Genomic DNA, 21,716 nt, shown 5'->3' with positions numbered 1-21,716 from the left:
GTTTTGTGTATGTCTTTAGGGTCTGTGGTCTCTCCTCGTCACCCTGCCGCTGTTTGACATCTGTCTTCCCATTGCAGTCAACAGCAGGGAGAGCCGGGAGCTGATGAATGTGAGGACCCTCGGGTGTGTGCTGTTTGCTGAGCGGATTCCAGAACTCTGCTTGTGCTGGAGCTGTTCAGTGCAGATTCTAACAAAACAACTAAGTGGCCCAGCGTTTTGCTTAGGGTATTTGTCACCGCATTTTCAGACAGGGCAGCATAATAAAACTGGTCCCCAGTTCTCTTTAGAGAGCTTGTCTGGGTTTAAAAAAATGCTCTTTCTTTTTCTACTCTCTGGTATTGCAGCTCAGCATCATGCAAGTGAATAGGGGCTGACCCGCAAAACCCAAGGGCAAGCGTGGTACTTTCCAATCTCTGAAATCCCCTATTATATCCATCCACAGCATACACATTGCAGTCTTCCTTTTTACTCCGATTACTGCCCCAAGCATCATTGCCTTGTACAGTGAGTTTTCCGTTTATATTGTTATGATAGGAAAGGGCATTTGTGCACTCGTTGTGGCTTGGATTTGAAATGTGCTGAATTCATCTAACGCAGTTTGCTTTATGTTTTTGCTTTTCTCCCGGATCAGAAAGCTGCAGAAAGTCAGCAGAAGGCAGCAGATTTGTATGGGAATTCTGAGGCGTTTGCTGTAGATGTTTCAAATTTTACTCCGCCAGGTAACTTGGTCTCAAAAATTCTTTCTGCAAGAAAAGGTGATGTTGATGCTAATTGGCAATGTAAATTTTATAGTGGTGCCCCACAATGAGCTGTCGCTCGTTCCCCACTCTATGTATTTTACCAGAATCACTTCTTCTACGAAGTGGAATGATTCCCCAACCACCTCTTTGAGGCAGATTAATCCTTCTTCTACAGTTTACTATTGCCTAGCAAATAGGAGAGGAGTATAAATTGGACTTAAAGAGGTTTTCCCAGATTTTTTTTTTTTTTTACTGATCAGTGGGGGTCTGACACTTGGGACCCCCCGATCAGCTGTTAGAGAAGGCATCAGCGCTCCTGCGAGCTCAGATTTTCCTAGGCCAGTGACGTCACATTCATCAATCGGGTGTCCTGGGAGCAGCTCAGCCCCGTTCAAGTGAATAGGGCTGAGCTGCCATAAAAAGCACAGCTGCTATACAATTTATGGTGCTGTGCTTGGTAAGGCTACTTTCACACTCGCGTTTGGTCCGGATCCGTCTTGTATCTGCAGAGACTGATCTGCACCGATAATGCAAACGCTTGTATCCGTTCAGAACGGATCCGTTTGCATTATTCATTCAAAAAGTCAATGGAGGACGGATCTGTTTTCAATTGCACCATATTGTGTCAGTGAAAACGGATCCATCCCTATTGACTTGCATTGTAAGTCAGGACTGATCCGTTTGGCTCCACATAGTCAGGCAGACACCAAAACGCTGCAAGCCGCCTCAAAAGCACAACCGAGACCAAATGCAGCCAAATTGATGCATTCTGAACGGATCCTTATCCATTCAGAATGCATTGGGGCTGAACTGATCTGTTTTGTGCTGCTTGTGAGAGCCCTGAACGGATCTCGCAAGCAGACCCAGAAACGCCAATGTGAAAGTAGCCTAAACTGTGAGAATCCAGCGGTGCTCACAGAAGATCTTGGGCCTTCTCAAACAGCTGATCGGTTGGGGTCCCGGGTGGCAAACTCCCCCCGATTTAGATACTGATGACCTATCCAGAGGATAGGTCATGAGTATAAAAATCCTGGAAAACCCTTTTAATAAATATTGATTTCTTAGCTAATCAATCATTTTTTTCTATATTCTTCAGTGAGTCCATTTTTTTCCCACTCTGTTCCTGAATTTGTCATCAAAGAGCAAGTAGCAGATATGAACAAGGAAATAGCGGAGAAAGCTGAGAAGTATCGGAAATACAAGCAAATGCTAGCAGTAAGTAGTCCACTAAGAGAGACAGTGATGTAACTCAATTTTATAAACCTATCCAAAGAGGTATTTACAGTACTTTAAAGAGGACCTTTCATGTTGTTTATTTATTAAGTACTTTACTTATGGGGTTTGTGCTGCTTATGCTGCCATTGTTTTTTTTTTCCCCAAATACCCCTATTTAGCCCCGCTGTGCCCCCCTGCAGTTTTCACGCCCAGTTTAATACCGAGCATCGGTACAGGGAGGAGGAGACACCAGGGCTTCTCTGTGGGCGCCTCCTTCTCCCTGGCCGTGCTGTGGTCCAATCGCAGAGGAATTAAAAAACAGCTCACCTTCTCATCACAGTGCTTGTGTTGACTTAAAGGGGTTGGTTAATACAAGCCTCTTACTAATGTGATTGTCCATATTGCCTCATTTGCTGGCTTGATTCACTTCTTCATCTCTTCATACGCTGCTAGGATCTATGATGACGACCACCCTGCAAATCAACAGCGGTGGCCGTGCTTGCACACTATAGGAAAAGCTTCTTCGAGACTAGAATAATTAATTGAATTTCTTTTTTTCTATTGCTTTCCTAGGAAGAAAAGGCAAAGTGCAGTGCGTATGCAGATGATGTAGCTAAGATGGAGTTAAAGTGGAAGGAACAACTTAAAATTAATGAAAGTATCAAACTTCACCTAGCTGCGCGTGAGGATCAGTATAAGGTAAGATCATACAGTCGAAAACATAGGCATGATAGTTTTAGGCAGATGATGATTAGAATCTTATTCTTCATGCTGGTAAGTATTTCAGTTTCTGTCCATCTTGCGCCGTGGTGGAAGTAGCATTCACCATTTCCAGGAAGGCCTTATTACATATTGTTTTGCAACATGTACGACAGATTTGAAGAAAAGAAAGCTCAAAGGGATGTGGCTAGACAGCTTGCACTGGTTCCCAGATTTATTAAGAGCTTGTCATGTTTGTGGCGTACATGAATGGCTGCCATGAGGTGACGTAAGGAGAGAAGTATGTCTAGTAAACTGTGAGTTGTGCCGGATGCATTATAAAGCATGTGCTCTCACTTTGTAAAGTGACATTGTTGTGATGCTACCGATAAGTGTGCCATGTTGTATTCTCCTGCCGGCTGAGCCAGCCAGTTATTGGCTTACTGACTTCAGCCCAGTCATAAAAGGCCGAATCTATGATAATCCGCGTGTACCCAGCGTAGTACTTGTATTAAGGAAAGTTAATTTGGCTGATCTGGAAAAGGCAAATAGGTTAAGCTTGTTGGAGCAGAATGTAATGTAGCACTGGGGAGGTATCATGTGCCTTTATGGTTCTGAAAATCTACTTGGCTACTTATGAGGCCGCTCAGTGAAAGGTGAGGAATGTTTCACATGATCACAACCACCTCTTAAGACCCGTGAAACCCAATCCTTTTCCCTGGGGAGGAAATGCCCTCCATCACATTTCTGAGTGACTTCTATGCATTGCACAGTCTTCATCGTCTAATTCGTCTTTAAATACACTGCTCTGTAATGGAACATTTGACTGGACTCATAGACAGAAGTGACGTGTGCACCCCACATACACTACGGCCCAGATTTACTAATGTGGCTGCTCCAAAAAAGTCTAAAAAGTGGCACAGATTGGAGCACTTTGGTGCATCTAGGGCAGGGGTGGCCAACCTTACAGACACAAAGAGCCACACACAAAAAAAACTTATGACTGCCAGGAGTCACAAGCTATATATACATTTACACAAATATGCGTGCACACGACAGTATTACTGCAATTGAGTTTTCAAACATTTAAAAGTGTATTTAAACCACCTTTCCTACCTGTAATGTAGACAACTTTAGTGAGACTTCTGGCAATCTTTTTCTTCTTTTTTTTTTTTTTCACAATGTGTTTCAAATCTGGCTTGTATTCAGGCGTCGCTACTCAAAGCAATTCTTTAACATGTGTGTCAGTAAGAACAGAGCGATGCTTTGATTTCACATGTTTCAGGGTGGAAAAAACTGATTTGCAAACATAGGTTGAGCCAAACATTGACAGAAGCATCAGTGCAGTCGGTCATCTTCCAAAAGTTCAATCATCTCAATTTGAGTTGTTGCTTCATCTGTCACCAGCGGCGGGGGTTTCAAACAATCTGAATCGGCAGCAAATGGGTTAACGAGGAATGTAATTTGTAGCCTCTTCAGTTGTAGATCCTGGAATCTGTCCTCAAAGGTCTGCTGTAGGTTTTCAAGAAGTTCTGCGTAGTAAGAAGTTCTCCTTTTTAGGATCTTAGCAGCTTGCGCGCTTGCATTGGACACAGAGGGGAAATGTGTTAGTTCTCCCTTTCTCAGATTAGTTTTAAAAAGCTTGAGCTTGTTAATAAATGCAAAAACAGTTTGCACTAGATAGGGCAGCATCTTTAATTTCCCTTGGAGCTCAAGGTCGAGTCTATCCAGGTGGTGCAGCATGTCCACCAGAAATGCCAGATCTAAAATCCACTGGGAATCACAGGATAGTCTTTGTGTTTTTCTTACCGAAACAACTTTACCTGACTCAAAAGTAAAAAAAAAAAAAAAAAAAAAAAAAAGAGATATCACCTTACCTCTTGAAAGCCACCTTACAGAGCAGTGAAGTGGCAAATCACTGGGAAGGTTCTCATCAAGGTCTGCAATGAGATTTATGAACTGTCTGTGATTAAGCGCATGAGTGCGAATAAAATTGACAATTTCCAGAACAGGCATCATGACGTGGTCTAAATTTAGCTTTTTAGACACCAGCTGCTCCTGATAAATGATTCAATGAAATGTCCAAAACTCTGGAAATCGGTCATCACATTTACATAGCCCGACAAGGCCATTCACAGATCGTATCATAGACTGTGCTCCGTCTGTGGTTATGGTTCTTTTATTCTACAGTTGTCTGATATAGACCGTACAAAAATTGCCAACTGAGGCTTGTCTTGTATATCAGTAGACTCATCTAGTGCAATACTGAAATACTGGCATTTCTCAAGGTCGGAGTACAGCGGTGTTTCAACTGCACTGTTAATGTCTGATATTCTGTGTTGTCTGACAATTGGATGTCTGATACCATTCGTTTCAAATGTTCATCTTCTGGAGACAAGATTGCAATGGCGTCACTAAGACAACTTTTCAAAGATTCCCCTTCACTGTATGGTTTTTTGGCGCGAGCGATATTCCATGCCAGTTGATAGGATGCAAGAGTGACAGTTTCTGAATGTTTTTTAAGTTTCTTAAAGAACGGAGTCTGTTGTTCTGAGTGGAGTTTCAATACATTTAGCTTGTGTTTGCGAAGTTTTACGCTTGGCTTTATGTTTCGCAGACACTGCCATGTTTAGTGTGGTGACGTTGCAGCGTTCTCCTTACTGAGGAGTGGAGGCTGGCTTTGATTTTGTTTGGATTCCTAGTTTTCTTGGTTTCCTCCAATTATTTTTTTTATCCTATGTAAGACACACCTAGGTTTTAGAGGAGAAAAATATGAAAAAATAAATAAAACCAATCCTCATCAGACCTCCAAAATGAGACCCCTAATACTCAGATGAGACATCACAAATCAGACACCTCCATGCTGTGATCACCCACAATGCTGAGACAACCCCCCTATGCTCAGATGATCTTACATGGGGGGAGTTATGAGCATGGTGTCTTATGTGAGCAATGGGGGGCCCCATGATCAGTAGTTCAATAAAAAAAAACTGTGGCCTGTTCTCCATGTGTAGTAGGCTTATCCTCCATACCTCTGCTGCCGCTGCTCTGAGGACTGTGGCGCCCTATCCACAGTGACCTGACGTGCACAGGGTCAGGTCAGAGCGCGGGCCTGCATGTACTAACTATCATTATAGCGACACCAAGCTTGTATGTATTTTTTTGTTTTTTGTTTTAATACTTGAAAAAAAGAAAAGCTTTGGAAAAAATTTTTTTCTTCTTTTCATCACTATATTCTGGCCCCCATAACTTTTTGCGTGGTATTGAGTATCGCAATACTTTTTTATGGTGACGAAAGTGAATAAAAATTTTGGTATCGAAACAACACTACGCCGATCTGATCGGTGTAGCGTTGTCACGATAGCAAAAATTTTATTCGGTTTCCATTTGGCGACTAAAAATTTAATTTGGCTCCTAAATTTTTCAGTTCAGGAGCCAATGGCTACTAGGTATTTTTTTTAGTCTGGAGCACTGCCCATTCAAGCGAATCTGTCCGCATCCGTGATGCGGAGAGCACACAGCCGGTGCCCGCATATTGCAGACCCCCTGTATGCAGGCCGCAATACGGCCACAACCGGGCAACGGTCATGTGCACTAGGCTTAGGCAGATGAAGAGAGAAAAAAAATAGCAAATTGTCCGGGTGTCGGATAATTATGCTAATTAAGAGTAACTATTGGAAGGATAATTAAACAGGGGTATATAATACTTCACATACGTTTTTATTTTATTTTGAAGCATATAATACAAGTGCAGCAGTGTCATTATCATTTGGAGGCAATTAGTCATAACCAGTGAATTTTGTGGCCATTTTGCATTGCAAAGTCGTTATGGTTATGTAACTGCAGAAATACAAATATGGCTGACTGTCAAAATGTCCCTCCCAACCACTGTGTCTGGGTTATCTACCAGCCGCACATTGTCCCTCACATAGCTTACACTTCAAGCTGCAGCCTGCAGGCAGCACTGATGACATGTAACTAGCTTGCTCCTGTACTTTGTGACAGCAAGGAGGCGGTGCTGATTAAGTCCCACGCAGAACGTCCTCAAGTATTATCACTGTAGGCCTGCTGTGAGTACTTATTAGTGTGGCACTGCAACTCTCAGCAGTGCTGTGCTTAACACTTTGTGACACCAAACCAATGAGGTGCGTTTGGGGCTTCGTTGGACCCCAAAGACTACAGAGGCTGCCGACTATTATAATCCGCTACTGATTAGCTGGCACGCTCCCCTGCGAGCCGCATCTGTAGACAGAGCGCTGCAGATAGGAGGAGCCGCAAATGAAGCTGGAAGGAGCCGCGGGTTGGCCACCCCTGATCTAGTGTTTCTACATTTTTTCTGACATGCTTTAAAATGGAGTAGGACTTAGCAAAATCGGGCAGGGCTTAGAGTGAAGGACAGGGGGGTCTAAGATGTACAATTTTACTCCAAAATTGCTCCACAATTCTGGCGCAAAAATCTTTTTTGTAAGAATAAGCCAACCAACAGTTGGTATAGAGTTAGATAAATCTATCCCTGCAGCACAAATATCATCGGACCTGAGCCATTGGGATAAATCTGGTGCAGATTTACGCCATCTTTAGAGTTAGTTAGTCTAGGCCTAATTGCCCATAAAGTAATTAGACACACTTTGGACCTAAATTTTGTATTACAAACTTTGGGTTTGTCAGGAGAATGCAGGTCTCCTTCTCCATTGTTCACACTCCAGAAAGGAAGATACCATACATGCATGTGGAACTCTCCATTGTAGTACATGTGAGTTGCTGAGTGTTTATAGCAGAGTGTTTCAGTATTCTCATACACTACAATCAAGATAGCCACATGTAAACCATGGCCACCTCTCCAACATACTGTATCTACTTTATTCGAGAGGCCCACAGGGGGTCTGTAGACCTCCATTCTGCTGGTCTATAGAGATGCAGAGACTACTAACAGTGCTGCTCCCACACTGCACACAGCTTCTCTTCTGGTCTTTGACTAGGACAATACATGTGACCAGATGATTGGGGACCACAGAGAACAGTATTGTGTGCCACATACAGTGGTATTGTGGACTGAATGGGCTGTAGGTTGTGCTCTATTTTGTGCATCATTTTGGAGAAGGCAGATATCTTATACATAGAACTGCAGAATGTTTAGACTCAAAACATTCAGCGCATGAGCTGGAGATCTTTTCACATGCCCCATGCATCCCTGGTATGAATTAGCATATATTTTTTTGCTGTATAAGTTGTATCGTGTGAGGAATATGGATTATTATTTTGTCAGCCATGTTCCCACACCAGCCATCAGCTGTCATATAGCAGAGGTAGTGAACTCCACTGGGGGGCCCTGCTTCAAAGCCAAGCCTATTGGCAGAGAGCCTCTAGCAGGCCACCGTTGTTTACCATTTCTCACCTCCATTCAGCCAGCCAGGAACCCAGCTAATGGAACAGGAATAACCTCTCTGCAGGGGGTCTAGGCCATGCCCCAGTTCAATGAACACTATCAGACATCATGGAACCGGCGATTCATAAGGAACTATGAATCACCTGTCCATCACAGATATAAACCAGATGCATATTTGTGTCCCTGTGGCCACGGTGAACAGGCCCGTGGTCATAGTTTGGTGGTGGGATGCCAGGGAGGGGAGATATACATATCTCCCCACAGAAACCAAATAACGGTACCATGCTTGGAGTCTACTGGTAGCCGGAACCCAGACGGATCCACTGGTCCCAGAACACCTCCCTGCGACATTCTGGTCTTGAGCCAGGAGCCCTAATCAGTTTTGTGGCTCATGTGCTGCCAGCCCAACAGAAGGGGAGTGGACCCATCCCAGAGGTCGGGAGGGGAGGGGCCGGCTACAGGTTAAAAGTCTTGTGCCAGCAAGTGGGCGTGTCTTTCTCTGAAGGGAGGCCACATCGTGCCATGTGTTTAGAGGGACCTGCTGACATCACTGCTTCTCATGTGACCAAGAACTAATCACAACCCAAATGACTCCTGGTAAACTGACTTTTGTTCTGCTTAACCCTGTTTGTACCACGCCATCTGTATTTGTAACCTCAAACCACTGTATATATTTTCTGTGTATATTGTGTTATGTCCAGTGAGCCCTTAATGCAATTAAATATATAATTTAATCTTGTGCTGTTCTGGTATCTCGATCACGAATCCCCACGTCCTTGTTTCGACCTAGTTATACACTACTGCGGGTTGGTTTCTTACCCTTTATAATCCCGTTTGCGGACCATGTGTATATCAAACAACTAACTGGTGGCAGTCTTCCCGGGCTGAGAAACCGCTGTTTCACTGGGGCAGTGAAAAGGCTCTCTCAGCTTGTTGCCTCTCTGTACCCGCGTGGCCAGGAGGTGTCTGTGTAAACTGTATCAAGCTGACTTTACCTGCTCCTCAGGGACGGCGTAACGTCATGCATTGGTAACCAGTGACCATACCGTATCTCGCTGGCTCTACGTAGTTGATGTCCGGTGGCAGCGGTGTGCGATATTCGTCACATATTGTTGCTGGAGAGGGGATAAGACACACCTGCCCCTAGGCCCAAGTGGGCACCGGCCCCTGCTTCACTTTCCGTGTCAGTGGGGGAACACTAACTTTGCCACCTCTGTAAGCAGCCAGGACACTTCAAGGCCATGTGTCCCCAGCGCCCGAGGGACCTGTCCCAATCATCGACCCGGAAACTGTCCACTGTGTTGTGTGGGGGTGGTGGGAGGTCCCTTGACAATTTTCAACCGGTCAGCGTGGCCCAGCCCATGGCCATGGGACTTAGAGATACCGGCGCTGACATGACTCTGGTACGGCCTGAACTGGTGGGACTCCATGATTTATTGCCCGGGAGATCCCTTACGGTCTCTGGGATTGGAGCTGCTTGTCGCCAAAGTCTATTTGGACTGGTGCGCCGGTCGAGGAGTAAGGGAGGTGGGGGAATACTCAAATATCCCTGCCAGTGTTTTGCTGTGGACAGACCTGGGGCGGCTTGTGTCTAAGTACGTGGCCACTGACACCCCGAGGTCCGATCCCCCAGAATGTGATGACATGTCCACCCCTGTTTGATACTGTTACTGTTCATAACATGCCTGTTGATGGGGATGTGGGGGATGTAATGTGTGCCTCTCCCCTCAGTGGGGAAGGGGTCATTCACGCCAGTTGTGCTGAGGCCCCAGGGTGTGGCCAGCAAACATGCTGGAACCTGTTGTCCTCAGGTGTGGTGACTGAGGGGACAAGTAGGGGGCAGACAGCTGCAGAGGAGGATGCAAATGAGGTCAGGGCTGTCCCAGGAGAAGTAGGGCTCCCAGGTAAAGCCTCAGTGCAGGGTTCCTCCACAACTGGGATGTCAGAGGGCCAGGTTAGTCCATCTGTACTGGCGACTTGGTCGGAAGCCAAGGGGAAGCAGGCACGACCAGCGGTGGCAGCGGCCATAGCTGCTGTCATGTGCAGTGGGAGTTCCGGGGCCCCTCAGGAGTCTGATGGCTTTCCCCCCTCTGACCAAGTGGCTGCCGAGTCAGATGGAGGCCCGGGGACCTGACAGGACGCGGCAGTCTCGTCTATTCTGTCCACGTCCGGTCAGGGGTTTCAGGTGGCGTGAGTGGCTGACACCAGCCTGAATGCTCTCGAGGAGCAGGCGGCACAGCCTCCCTCGGACTCTGACCTCGAGCGGGTGGTCTCGGACCAAGGGCGGCTGTACCGGGTCACGGTCCAGCAGGGCTCACAGGAGGAGTGGCCTAGGGACCGGCAGGTAGTAGAACTGACAGGGGATGTGGCAGTCTCGTCTATTCTGGTGGCGTTAGGGGCTACTGCCAGCTTGAAAGCTCTCGCGGAGCAGGTGGCACGGCCTCCCTTGGTATTTACTGAAAGTGCAGAAAACAATGCCACATCTAACATGGTCTGTGAATACAGGTGGTCATATTCATTTAGTTTCTGTTGTCCAAAAACTTCTTGGGTCGACTGCTATACACCCACCCCACACGCACATACAAACTTGATGTGGCTGAGTGTGCATGTTTTCTGAATGGGTAGAGGGAAGTAAGCTGCTGCTTATATGTCTAGTGAACAGAAGGTTGTTTTAAAAATTCAACCTTTTTGACCCTTTGTTTTTTCAATGTCATCCGAACACATTAGATGGTTACCTGGTCCCACTGAAATCGACTGGTATAGCCAACCTTCATTGAACATGTATGTTCACCTTAATTGGCCAAGTAGTTGGCTCCAGTAAAACCACAAGCAATTGATTAATACATATGTATTGTACGGTACCATGCTTGCAGCTTGTTTGTCTGCTTCACAGAATAACACATGGTCTTTGGTAAATCTCATAGTAGATCATCATTCAAGGGTCTTGGTGACACATGAGCAAAGCTCAAGAATTAACTCCAACTCCGTTGACTGGCAGGCAAATGTTTTTGTTCTTCAGTGAAGTCAGATTGTAAGATATATTGAGGTCTCCCAGATCAAGGTTTCCTCAGTATGTATAACACTCAGTCCAGGGAAGGCAGCCATGCATCCTAAATCTGCCCGCAGAAGAAATATGGCTGCTGGGATATGTTTTAACCTCTGACTTTAGGCTTATATTTTATAGCATGTCAGCCCTTAGAAATAAAGTCACCCATTGCTGTACAGAACTTCAAGCCCTTAAGTCGATGACTTTTTTTTTTTTTTTTTTTTCATGAGTGTGGAGCACAAATTAAATGCGTCATGTCATGAAAAATTGCAGCCATTTACTCTTGATGTTGTTATTAATGTTCTTACTCTCTGCTGTAGAGTGTCTTGTGGTTTATGAGCATCTCAATGACCTACTAATCACTATTGTAACCACCTTTATACACTACCAGCTTATGTGTAGTCAGAAATCACACATGGGTGGTATGAGCCCTGGCCTAAGTCTAGACTCAAAGGCAGAATGTAATAGACGTGGGGGCGAGGAGGACAGAGGTGTAATTGGATGAAGTGCAGAGGAAATGCAGCAGACTAGGTTAGGTTATTTCTGTGAATGGCGGACCCAAGGCATGGCTCAGTAACAACGAGGAGTAATGCATTGGTGACTGATAGTGAGGGACATGGTTGGAGTGGATTGGAGATAACCGTGACAGTGGATATATATTTTTTTTTTTTTTTGATGTGGGGAAGATTGATTTTTGAGTTACCTTTTATGTATTATAAATATCATCTTTATGTGTTCCACAGATCCAATCGGCAGAGAAGGATCGGGAAATATCACAACTGAATTGTCACGTTGAAGTGCTGCTTAGCGAAAAGAATAAACTAGAGAATGACATAAAGGTAAAATCCGGATGCACATCACGGTGTAAGATAGGTCCTGATCTGGTTTTGTCTCCAGTCTATGGATGAATGTATTAACTAATTTGCAATATTATCTTGCTTAAAGAAATGTCTCTAATTATGGGGCACACCATATATGCACTATAATTCAAGACTTTTCTCTCCTCTGGCCACTTTTGAAAAGTGGTGTAAACTAGGTGCGTCTACCCAGAAAGGGCAAGGACCAGAAATGTTCAGGCTCGTAGCAAGCATCGATTTTATTTTCTCTGTTTACGACGGCTGAAGGACGAGACAAATTTATTAAGAGACATCTCTTCGTCTTAGAGGGAACCTGTCACATTGAACATGGAGTTTGAGCTGCAGGCAGCATGTTATAGATCAGGAGATGAGCAGATCGATGTATAGTTTTATGGGAAAAAACTTGGTAAAACCTGTAACCTATACATTTAGATTCCTGCTCGTTCTAGGTTTTGACTTCAAGGAGGCGGTCCTATCAGTGATTGACGGCCTTCCCTCTATGACTGTGTATACAGAGATAGCTGTCAGTCACGGATAGGACCGCCTCCTTGACACCAACACCCAGAATGTGCATATAAATGTATAAATTACACAGTTTTACTGAATCTTTTCCCATAAAACTATACATAAGTCTGCTCAGCTCCTCCTGCTCTATAACATGCTGCCTGAAGCTCAAACACCATGTTCAACGTGACTGATTTCCTTTAATAAATCTGCCCCTATGAAACTATCTCTAATGTGACTTCATAAAACCTGACCACTGCCTGGTAAAAAAAAATATAATAATCTATATTATTTGTTAGACATTGAGGCTCAAATAGAAAAAAATGCTTTTGAATGTGGAGATTCCTCCAAGTGAACATGTAGATTATCAGAAGGACCTGTCAGCATCTTGTTGTTACCCATCATTTTATTAATGGTGGCTCTTGTATAGGGCTTGATCACAAACAAAAAAATTCAATTTGACCAATCCTTCTATCATTTAGCATCATATGTTGGGGGAGTTTTGGGAGCTTTCTGTACCCATTACATTGTCAGCTAAACCTGCTGCTCTCAACAGATTTGGCTAATACACGGTTTATAGGGGCCTTTAGGACAGACCATCAATATCAGATCAGTTGTGATCTGACTCTCGGCACCCCCTTAGATTAGCTGTTTAAAGGGGCTGCACATCAAACATTTGGTACCAGCTCTGCTGGGTATTGCAGCTTTGACTTATTCAGCCCCTCAGTTGATCTTCAAGGGATGTCCAGCCTTTAAGTGATGGCCCATCTTGAGGATAGGCCATCACTAGGTGATCAGTGGGGGCCCAACATCCCATCCAATCAGATGTTCTGCGTAGCTCCGTCACCAGAAGTCAGCGCCAGAACTACGCCACGCAGTTATCGTTGTAGTGGACATTGCAGTGTCGCTCCCGTTGAAGTCAATGAGTATTACAGTGGCGAGTGCCATCCTCTACAATGTTGATGGTGCTGTAGGGCGCCCCGGTACCGACTTATGCCAATGGAGCTACACAGAACAGATGATCAACGGGGTGGTGTCGGACTCCTGCTGATCAGCTAGTGATTGGGCTTTTCTGAGAATAGGCCATCACTTAAAAAGGCTGGACAACCGCTTTAAGAATAAGTCCTCAAAATTGTAATCTTGAAAACCCTTTAAAAAAAACTGCCTTACAATGAGTGGCGATTGTGTAGCTCATTGTTTGCTGTAATGCCTTTCTTGCTCATTGTCTGCTGGTACTTGTATGTCATGCTCTGCTTTTGTTGCATCTTTTTATAGGAACTGGAAGTCAATTTGGAAAGACTATCCATGCGGGCGGCGAGTGACCATGTGTTACCCGGCACCAGCTCACAGGGATTGCAGTTCTTTAATCCTTATTGTGAAGAACATAGAGAAGTTCCTGTAATCCCAATACAGCCCCCAGTACTGCAGTTTGGAAATCCTTATGCATCACAAACCACTAGAGGTGAGTGATAGTTATAGGCAATCTAATAGGAGAGTCTTGGCAGACATTAATTTATATGTGAATTGACCATGAATACGTCGAAGGAAAATCTGTTTGCGCTACAAACTGGCTTAGGCAGGGTGCAGAATCTCTTTAAAGAGATCAGTCCTGGGGGCGGAACTTGGCAGCAGAGAGAGACGCACATGGCGCTGTGAGCTCTGCTCTGAGTTCAGTGGATTCGAGCACATAAAGCTATCCAAGCCAGCCAAAGATGGGCAAGAACACGAGAGACAAGTCCCGGTCCACTGAAAACTGGACCTAGTCACGGGGGGGGGGGGGATGGATGGATGAATTTGTCTGAAAACAGTGTCCCCGCTGGAAAGCAAGGAGCCAAGATGGCGCAGAGAACGGATATGCTCGCGGCCTCAGAAATGTCCGCAGACTCGGATAGAGAGAGTGAACATGAGGCAGACCAAGAAAGAGAGGACTTACCAGTCTCCAGACAGTTTATGAAAGACTTACTTTCAAAATCTATAGCACCTCTGCGTAAAGATCTGCTGGACATCAAGCGGGATCTAAGGCAAGTCAAAGAAAGAGTTTACGTAATAGAGGGTCAGCAGGTCACAATTATAAATTACAATACCGCAGTGGCCCACAGTCTGGATATAACCCAGGCCAATATTAACCATCTATATAACTTGGTAGAGGACCAAGATAATCGAGGACACCGCAATAACTTACGGCTAAAAGGCCTACCAGAGTCTGTCGGGCTAGATGCATTGAAGGGCACAGTTGAAGAGATCTTCGCCCTGCTACTAGGCCTACATTTTGAGGGTGACCTCACTATGGACAGAGTTCATAGAGCTTTACAGCCACCTCCTAAACAGGGGGACCCCCCCAAGAGATGTGGTTTGCCAACTCACAAGCTTTCTCGCCAAAGATCAGATACTAAGGGCTTCAAGGGCCAAAAAAGCCATTCCATTTGTGGATTCAGAAGTACTAATCTTTCAAGATCTATCACCAATTACCCTTCAAAAACGCAGGGCATTAAAAGCCTTGCTAGATATCTTAAGTGGTAAAAATATAAATTACTGGGGGCGTGGCCAGCAGCCGGCATGTAAGCACGCATCTGAGTGTAGCTCCGCTTACCCTCGCTAATCCTGAGCCATCCTGACAAACTGCCGACTCCAGGCACAGAGTGGACGGTGTGCAAGCACAGGAGGAGACCCCGCACACCGAATGCCGCCTCCATTTTTTCTCTTTTTTTTTCCCTTTTTGCAATAAATAAAGCCCCCTTGAGCTTCATAGTGTTATGAAGAGACCTTTCATCCTCCCTGTTTTTTTATTTTTAGTTGGGGACTTTTATCTTATCTGGACTATCAGGAGGGGCCCTTTCAGCTTTTTGGGTTATTCTCTTGATATCTTACGATTGTTCCTCATATGTGTTCCACTGTTATATTTTCATGCTGGCATTTTGTCCTATACCGACAATTAAGAGGGGGGGAGCGTAACCTGTGTAGTCATTACACCTTTTTACACTATACAGGTCCCCAATTTATGGGCCACCAAGTTAGTCGGTTTTGTGCCCAACGTTCTCAAGTTAATACTGTTACTGTTCTGCATTATGTTTTATCCACTTACTCTTGTATTTATGTCACAAGCACGACTGCTCCTATACATAGTAGCAAGCGGGATATTGTTGCACTTCTACCTGGCACCTGTGGACTCAGTGTATGTGTCCTGGGTGGGGATTTATGTCATTGATATATCAGTAGAGTCCCCATGGCCTCCATGAGAGTGCTGTCGTGGAACGTGCGGGGTTTGGGAGATCCCAAAAAGAGGATTGCTGTGTTTTCCCACATCCGTTCCTTTAACCCGCATATAATAGGTCTCCAAGAGACTCACCTCACCCCTGAAACGGGCAAAAGGCTGAGGAAGCCCTGGGCCCAACATTTATTTAACGCTTATGGTACCTCCCATTCTAGAGGGGTTTCCCTGCTGCTTCACAAGAGTCTTAGATGTGAGATTATTAATACGGTTGTGGATCCGAGCGGACAGTATATTTTCCTACATGTCCATATCAACAGTATCCCCTATGTAGTGGTCAACGTATATAACCCTCCCCCTGCCTCCATTTCCCTATTACAGGCTATAACAGGCTTTTTAGCCCATTATCCCACGGCCCGCTTGATCTGCATGGGAGACTTCAATTTGGTTATGAGTGAGAGCCTAGACAGGTTCAGAAGTGGTACCGAAAGAGCTGGGTCTGGCGGCGATGGCATGGTCCTCGCCAGAATATCCCAGGAGATGGGATGGATAGACATGTGGAGGGCCAGGCATATTGGTGTTAGAGAGCACTCCTGCTTCACGCCTGCTAGAGGTGCATTATCCAGGCTAGACTACATATTTGGTAATGCGATGGTGTATACAGATTTGGTGGAGATACATTATGGACCTCAGGGGCCCTCGGATCATGCCCCGATGTTGGCTGAACTACCTTTGACTAACTCTGTTAATAGGGGTTGTAGTATGAGTGTACATCCTTTCTGGCTGTCCTTGTTTGGCCTAAATGACAGAATTCCGGACCAGTTAAAGGTGTTTTTTGAGATTCAGGGGGATACCACCGACGCCCTGCTTCTTTGGGAGACCACAAAGGCGTATCTCAGGGGGTGCCTCAAATCCTCTATCTCTTATGTCAAAAGAGACTCGCAACGCAAGGAGCTTGACCTGCATACTAGGTGTAGAGAAGCCGAAAGAGCGTTCACTGAGGCCCCCACTGAGGAACGCAGGGTGGAATGGCTGTCTAGAGGTAGAATGTACATGTTGCATCTGGAGGAAAAGAGCAAAAGGAAGCTTTTCTTTCTCAAGCAGCAGTCGTTTGAAAGTGGCAATCAGACTGGGAAGCTGCTTGCGCATGTTACACGTACTAATAATATGGCCCCCCCCCCAGTGCTCCGTATACAGGACGCGACCAGGGCACATAGTGGAGACAGTGCAGGACATACTGATGTGCTTTTACGATTTGTATCAGTCGGCTGTTGATTACTCAGAGCAGGATCTAGAGGCCTACCTCGGTGAAGTGTCTCATCCTCGGCTAGAAGGCCTGGATAGAGGTCTTATGGAGGAGGATATTACGCTGGAGGAGGTGGAGAGAGCTATCAAGGATCTACCAGCAGGGAAAGCTCCCGGCCCGGATGGCATTCCGGTTGAGGTTTACTCTCGGTATTTGGAAAACCTGGGTCCTCGACTCCTTAGTCTGTATCGGGACGCGCACTCCCGCGGATCCTTGCCAGATTCTATGTATGATGCCTCCATTGTCGTGATCCTTAAACCTGGCAAGGATCCTCTGGACTGCGGATCTTATCGTCCAATTTCCCTCTTGAATTTGGACTATAAAATCCTGACCAGAATACTAGCCAATAGACTGAATAAGGTAGTTACATCTGTGGTCCACTCTGATCAGTCGGGCTTCATGCCTGGCAGGTCCACCTCAGACAATATAAGGAGGGCTCAGGTTGTTGCGCAGGTGGGGGTGGCGAAGAAGGAGAGATGGGCCCTGGCCTCTCTGGACACTGCCAAAGCTTTCGATTCTCTGGAATGGCCCCTTCTGTTAGCTGCGCTCAGGAGCTTTGGCCCTAATTTTATTAAATGGGTTGAGACACTATATAGAAACCCTACGGCTAGCATCCAGCTTAATGGCTCCCATTCGAACAAACTTCCACTATGCAGAGGTACTAGGCAGGGTTGTCCCCTGTCGCCTCTACTGTTCGCAATAGCGATAGAACATCTGGCCATTAGATTTAGACAAGATCAGATATATACAGGAGTGGGTGTGGGCGGCAGGGAGGACAGAATTGGGTTATATGCGGATGACCTGATTTTGTTTGTCTAATCCGGAGGCTTCCCTTCCCAGAGCAATTGAGATCATAGAGCGTTTTGGGCGCTACTCTGGGTTGCATATCAACTGGGGCAAGTCGGCCATCATGCCCCTGTGGCTGCATGATTGGCCTGAGCGTCATTATAATCTGCCTTTAGTAGATGGCTTTAAATATTTGGGGATAATAATTACTAGGGAACCGCACCTTTCCTATACCCTGAACATTAAACCCTTGGAATTTCTGTTTATTGAGAAGTTTAAAGCTTGGGAGGCTCTCCCTTTGTCTATCATGGGAAGGCTGAATCTGGTAAAGATGGTGCTTTTGCCGAAAGGCCTATATCTACTGTCCCATGCTTGCACACCGGTCCCCCGTTTTTTTTTTCAAACGTATCCATGCATTAGTCACTTCATTCGTATGGGGCAAGTCTAGGAGGAAACTTTCAATGGCGGTCCTGCAGAGATCTAAGCTGCAGGGGGGTGCCTCCCTCCCGGATTTCTTCCTGTATTTCATAGCGAGCCAACTGAGATTCCTCAGGAGCTGGATCACTGATGTTATAATGCCCAATTCTGAGTTCTATCTACATCAACAATTACTGGTGTCTACGCTGTGGCTCTGCCCATGTCACGGCTGTTTGAGAGTAACAAGAGTATACACAGTAAAAAGAGCTACTGACCGGACCCAAACTAGGGAAGATAAAGGGTGACCCCTGTCAGACCCTCAAAGCTCTCCCTATGCTGCTAAAGCACATGCCCGGATCCAAATGGTCGAACGAGGCATGCCCGCGTACCTAAGACTGATGACCACTGTAACCCCTACAATAGTGGAAGGGGCACGGCCACCGGTGCCCTGCTCAGTATATGGAGGGAACCGTGGCCACCTCAGATCCAGTCAGATAATAACCAGGTACACAACAATGTCTGCACACTTAGCTGAAGGAGCTGCAGCCGCAGAGAAGACGGATCCAAGGACAGCTGGCAATATCCGGAGTGCTTGCTGCAGCAGAACACAGGTCCAGTGAACTGATAGCTTACAAGTGAAGATACTCAAGCCAGAGCTACAACTGAAATGAGAAATATAATCCACGCCCTGCAATAGGAGGAGGGGTGATTTAAAGGCAGGGAAATCAAACGCAGGAGAAACAGCTGGGAGTAAAGACCTCATCACAGGGGCGGAGAAACAGAACAGTGAGAACACCTCCAAACTCTAAGTGACATCATCACAGGGGTGGAGACACAGAGCTGTGAGAACGTCTCAAAGCTCTGGTAGTGACAGCCCATCTGCGCAGGGGGCTCCTTTCCATACATAAGCTGGCCCATCAAATATGGCAGGCCTCTAAGCTGAATGTTTATACGGATCTTCCCAACGAGGTTCCTATCTGGGACAATCTCATGTTCCCTCACCTGGCACAGCTGGAGGGTGTGTCTGAATGGAGACGGCACGGCGTCCTGACATTGGGAGATATATATGAGGGAGATCAACTCTCCATTTCAGCAGATATAAGACAAATTTCCATTTCATCCACCATGACGGCCCACATTGAGATTGACCCTTGACCTCTGTAGGGGCAGGAACACATAGAGAGTTTAAGAACCCCCCACCCCTCCACCTCCTCAGTGCTTTCCTGCCCCTACAGGGGCCAACACGTGGAGAGGATCCTCCTCAAGGAGGATTGCATCGTTATTTCCTTTGCAGGTTCTCTAGCTGGCCTCCCGCGGCATGGGGTAAGGCTGGCCAGCTTGGAGCATCGAGGACCCTCGTCTTGGCCTATGCCGAGGCCTGTGGTCCTCCCCCATACCTCTTGCACTTCCTTCCCTCCTTAGGGAAGCAGTCGGGGGTGCCGGCTTCACGGGCGCGCGGTATGCGGCGTTCTTTCCCCTGGGCATGCTATGCGCTTGTGACCGGCTGGGGGAGCAGGTGCGGCGCATGGAGCGCTCAGGAGGCAGGCCGGACGTCGCACGTATCCTCTCATAGGCTCGTGCGGCGCCGGCTCTTGCCGTCACTAGGGGCGCAGCTAGATGACGTCAGACCCCGGGAGATTTGAAAAGGAAGAAGACCGCGGTTCCCTCCAGCCCTTGCCTGCTGCACCGCGATGTCTGAGACACCTGCTCCCCGCCAGGAAGGCCCTGATCCCACTGCTGCCAGTACCGGCAGCAAGGAGTCAAAATCAAAATCCAAACTCTTAAAATGCTGCGCTTGCTCTAAGCGTCTCCCTGAGAACTACAAAAAAAGGTTGTGCAAATCTTACACATCGGAAATTTGGAAGGAAGAACAACCAGATATACTGTCTGAAATGAAATCTTTTATTGCGGACGAAATTAAGTCCTCTTTAGCCACCTTGTCTGCCCCCGCTAGTACTCCCATCCCCTCCAAGAAACGCAAATTGTCCGCTATCTCCTCTTCCGAGGGTGAAGATGTTGAAGTGGCTTCCACCTCATCCAGACAATTTCCTAATGAGGAACCCTTGTCTGACGGGGAAATTCCGGACGAGGATAAAAAATATTTCTTCTCCGCTGACGAAATGGAGGAGCTGCTGAGAGCAGTCAGATCCACAATGGGTATCGAGGATACCCCTAAACCCCTACGGTACAGGACGAAATGTTTGGGGGTCTTAGATCCAAATCCTCTATAGTTTTCCCCATTAACGAAAATATAAAGGAGATGATAATGGAAGAATGGTCAGACCTGGAGAAAAGATTAGGCGTTCCTAAAGAGTTCAGAAACAGGCTCTGCTTTGATCCGACTGAATGCAAACTTTACAATCAGACCCCTAAAGTGGATCTACAGGTGGCCAAGGTAGTAAAGAAGACCGCCCTACCCTTTGAAGACTCCTCACAGTTGAGCGATCCTATGGATAGAAAGGCGGATGGGCTCCTAAAAAGATCCTGGGAATCAGCCATGTTTGGGGTCAAAGCTAATATCGCTGCTACCTCCGTTGCCAGAGCAATGTATATATGTCTAGGGGAGTTGGACGAACACCTGAAAAATAAAACCCCAAGAGAAGAGATCAGAGATTCGCTCCCTCTTCTCCGCCACAGCATTTTTGGCCGATGCTTCTGCAGAGTCGATCCGTTTCTCAGCCAAGAATGCGGCTCTTTCTAATGCAGCCCGGCGGGCGTTATGGATGAAGGCCTGGTCCGGGGACAAGGCTTCCAAGGCCAAACTTTGTTCCATCCCCTTTTCCGGGGAATTTGTCTTCGGTCCCACTCTGGATAAAATCCTAGAGGGGGCAGCAGACAAGAAAAAGGGGTTCCCAGAGGAGAAGGATTCTAAAAAGAAGCCCTTTCATCAATTCCAGCCTCAGCAGAGATCCTACAGGGGGAAAGGGAAAACCGGCCGATGGAGCTATCCCAAAGGAGGGAGAGGAAGAGGCTTCATCCTCAATCCCCAAAATAGACCAAATAAACAGCAGTGACGCCAGAGTAGGGGGGCGACTGATGGGTTTTCTATCTTCCTGGAAACAGGTAACCTCAAATCCCTGGGTTCTAAATGTAATCTCTCAGGGCTACAAGATAGAATTCACATCAGTCCCCCCAAGAAGATTCTGCATCTCACCCCAGCGCAGGTCAGAACTTCCAAAAATTTGGCAGGGCGTCCAAGACCTCTTGGACCTAAAGGTGATTCAGAAGGTCCCTATCCCAGAGGAAAGGAGAGGGTTTTATTCCAGCCTTTTTTTAGTAAAAAAAACAGACCAATCCTTTCGCACTATTATAAACCTAAAACCCCTAAACAAGTCCATTCTATACAGGAGGTTCAGGATGGAGACCATCCCATCCATAATTCCCCTGATCCAGAAGGGGGCGTTCATGTCATCAATCGATCTAAAGGACACCTACTACCACGTCCCCATTCATCATCTCTCTCAGAAGTATTTAAGATTTGCTCTAAAGGGTCCAGACGGATCAATCCATCACTTTCAATATGTGGCCCTTCCCTTCGGTATCTCCTCGGCC

The 21,716-nt window shown here is 46.4% G+C and overlaps 1 protein-coding gene across 4 annotated transcripts in view; it reads left to right on the top strand.

The window, feature by feature from the left end:
- Window positions 1–21,716, top strand: part of TAX1BP1 (Tax1 binding protein 1) — a 126,840-nt gene that overhangs the window by 79,240 nt on the left and 25,884 nt on the right. For all 4 annotated transcript variants that reach the window (XM_044292800.1, XM_044292801.1, XM_044292799.1 and 1 more), the window contains exons 11-15: window positions 632–719; window positions 1,837–1,955; window positions 2,529–2,654; window positions 11,830–11,925; window positions 13,723–13,909. In XM_044292800.1, coding sequence (XP_044148735.1) covers window positions 632–719; window positions 1,837–1,955; window positions 2,529–2,654; window positions 11,830–11,925; window positions 13,723–13,909 — 616 coding nt within the window. The remainder of the gene's footprint in view (window positions 1–631; window positions 720–1,836; window positions 1,956–2,528; window positions 2,655–11,829; window positions 11,926–13,722; window positions 13,910–21,716) is intronic.

This window comes from Bufo gargarizans, chromosome 5 (assembly GCF_014858855.1).
Source record: "Bufo gargarizans isolate SCDJY-AF-19 chromosome 5, ASM1485885v1, whole genome shotgun sequence".
Lineage (NCBI taxonomy): Eukaryota > Metazoa > Chordata > Amphibia > Anura > Bufonidae > Bufo > Bufo gargarizans.
This window is presented reverse-complemented; position numbering and strand designations above follow the sequence as displayed.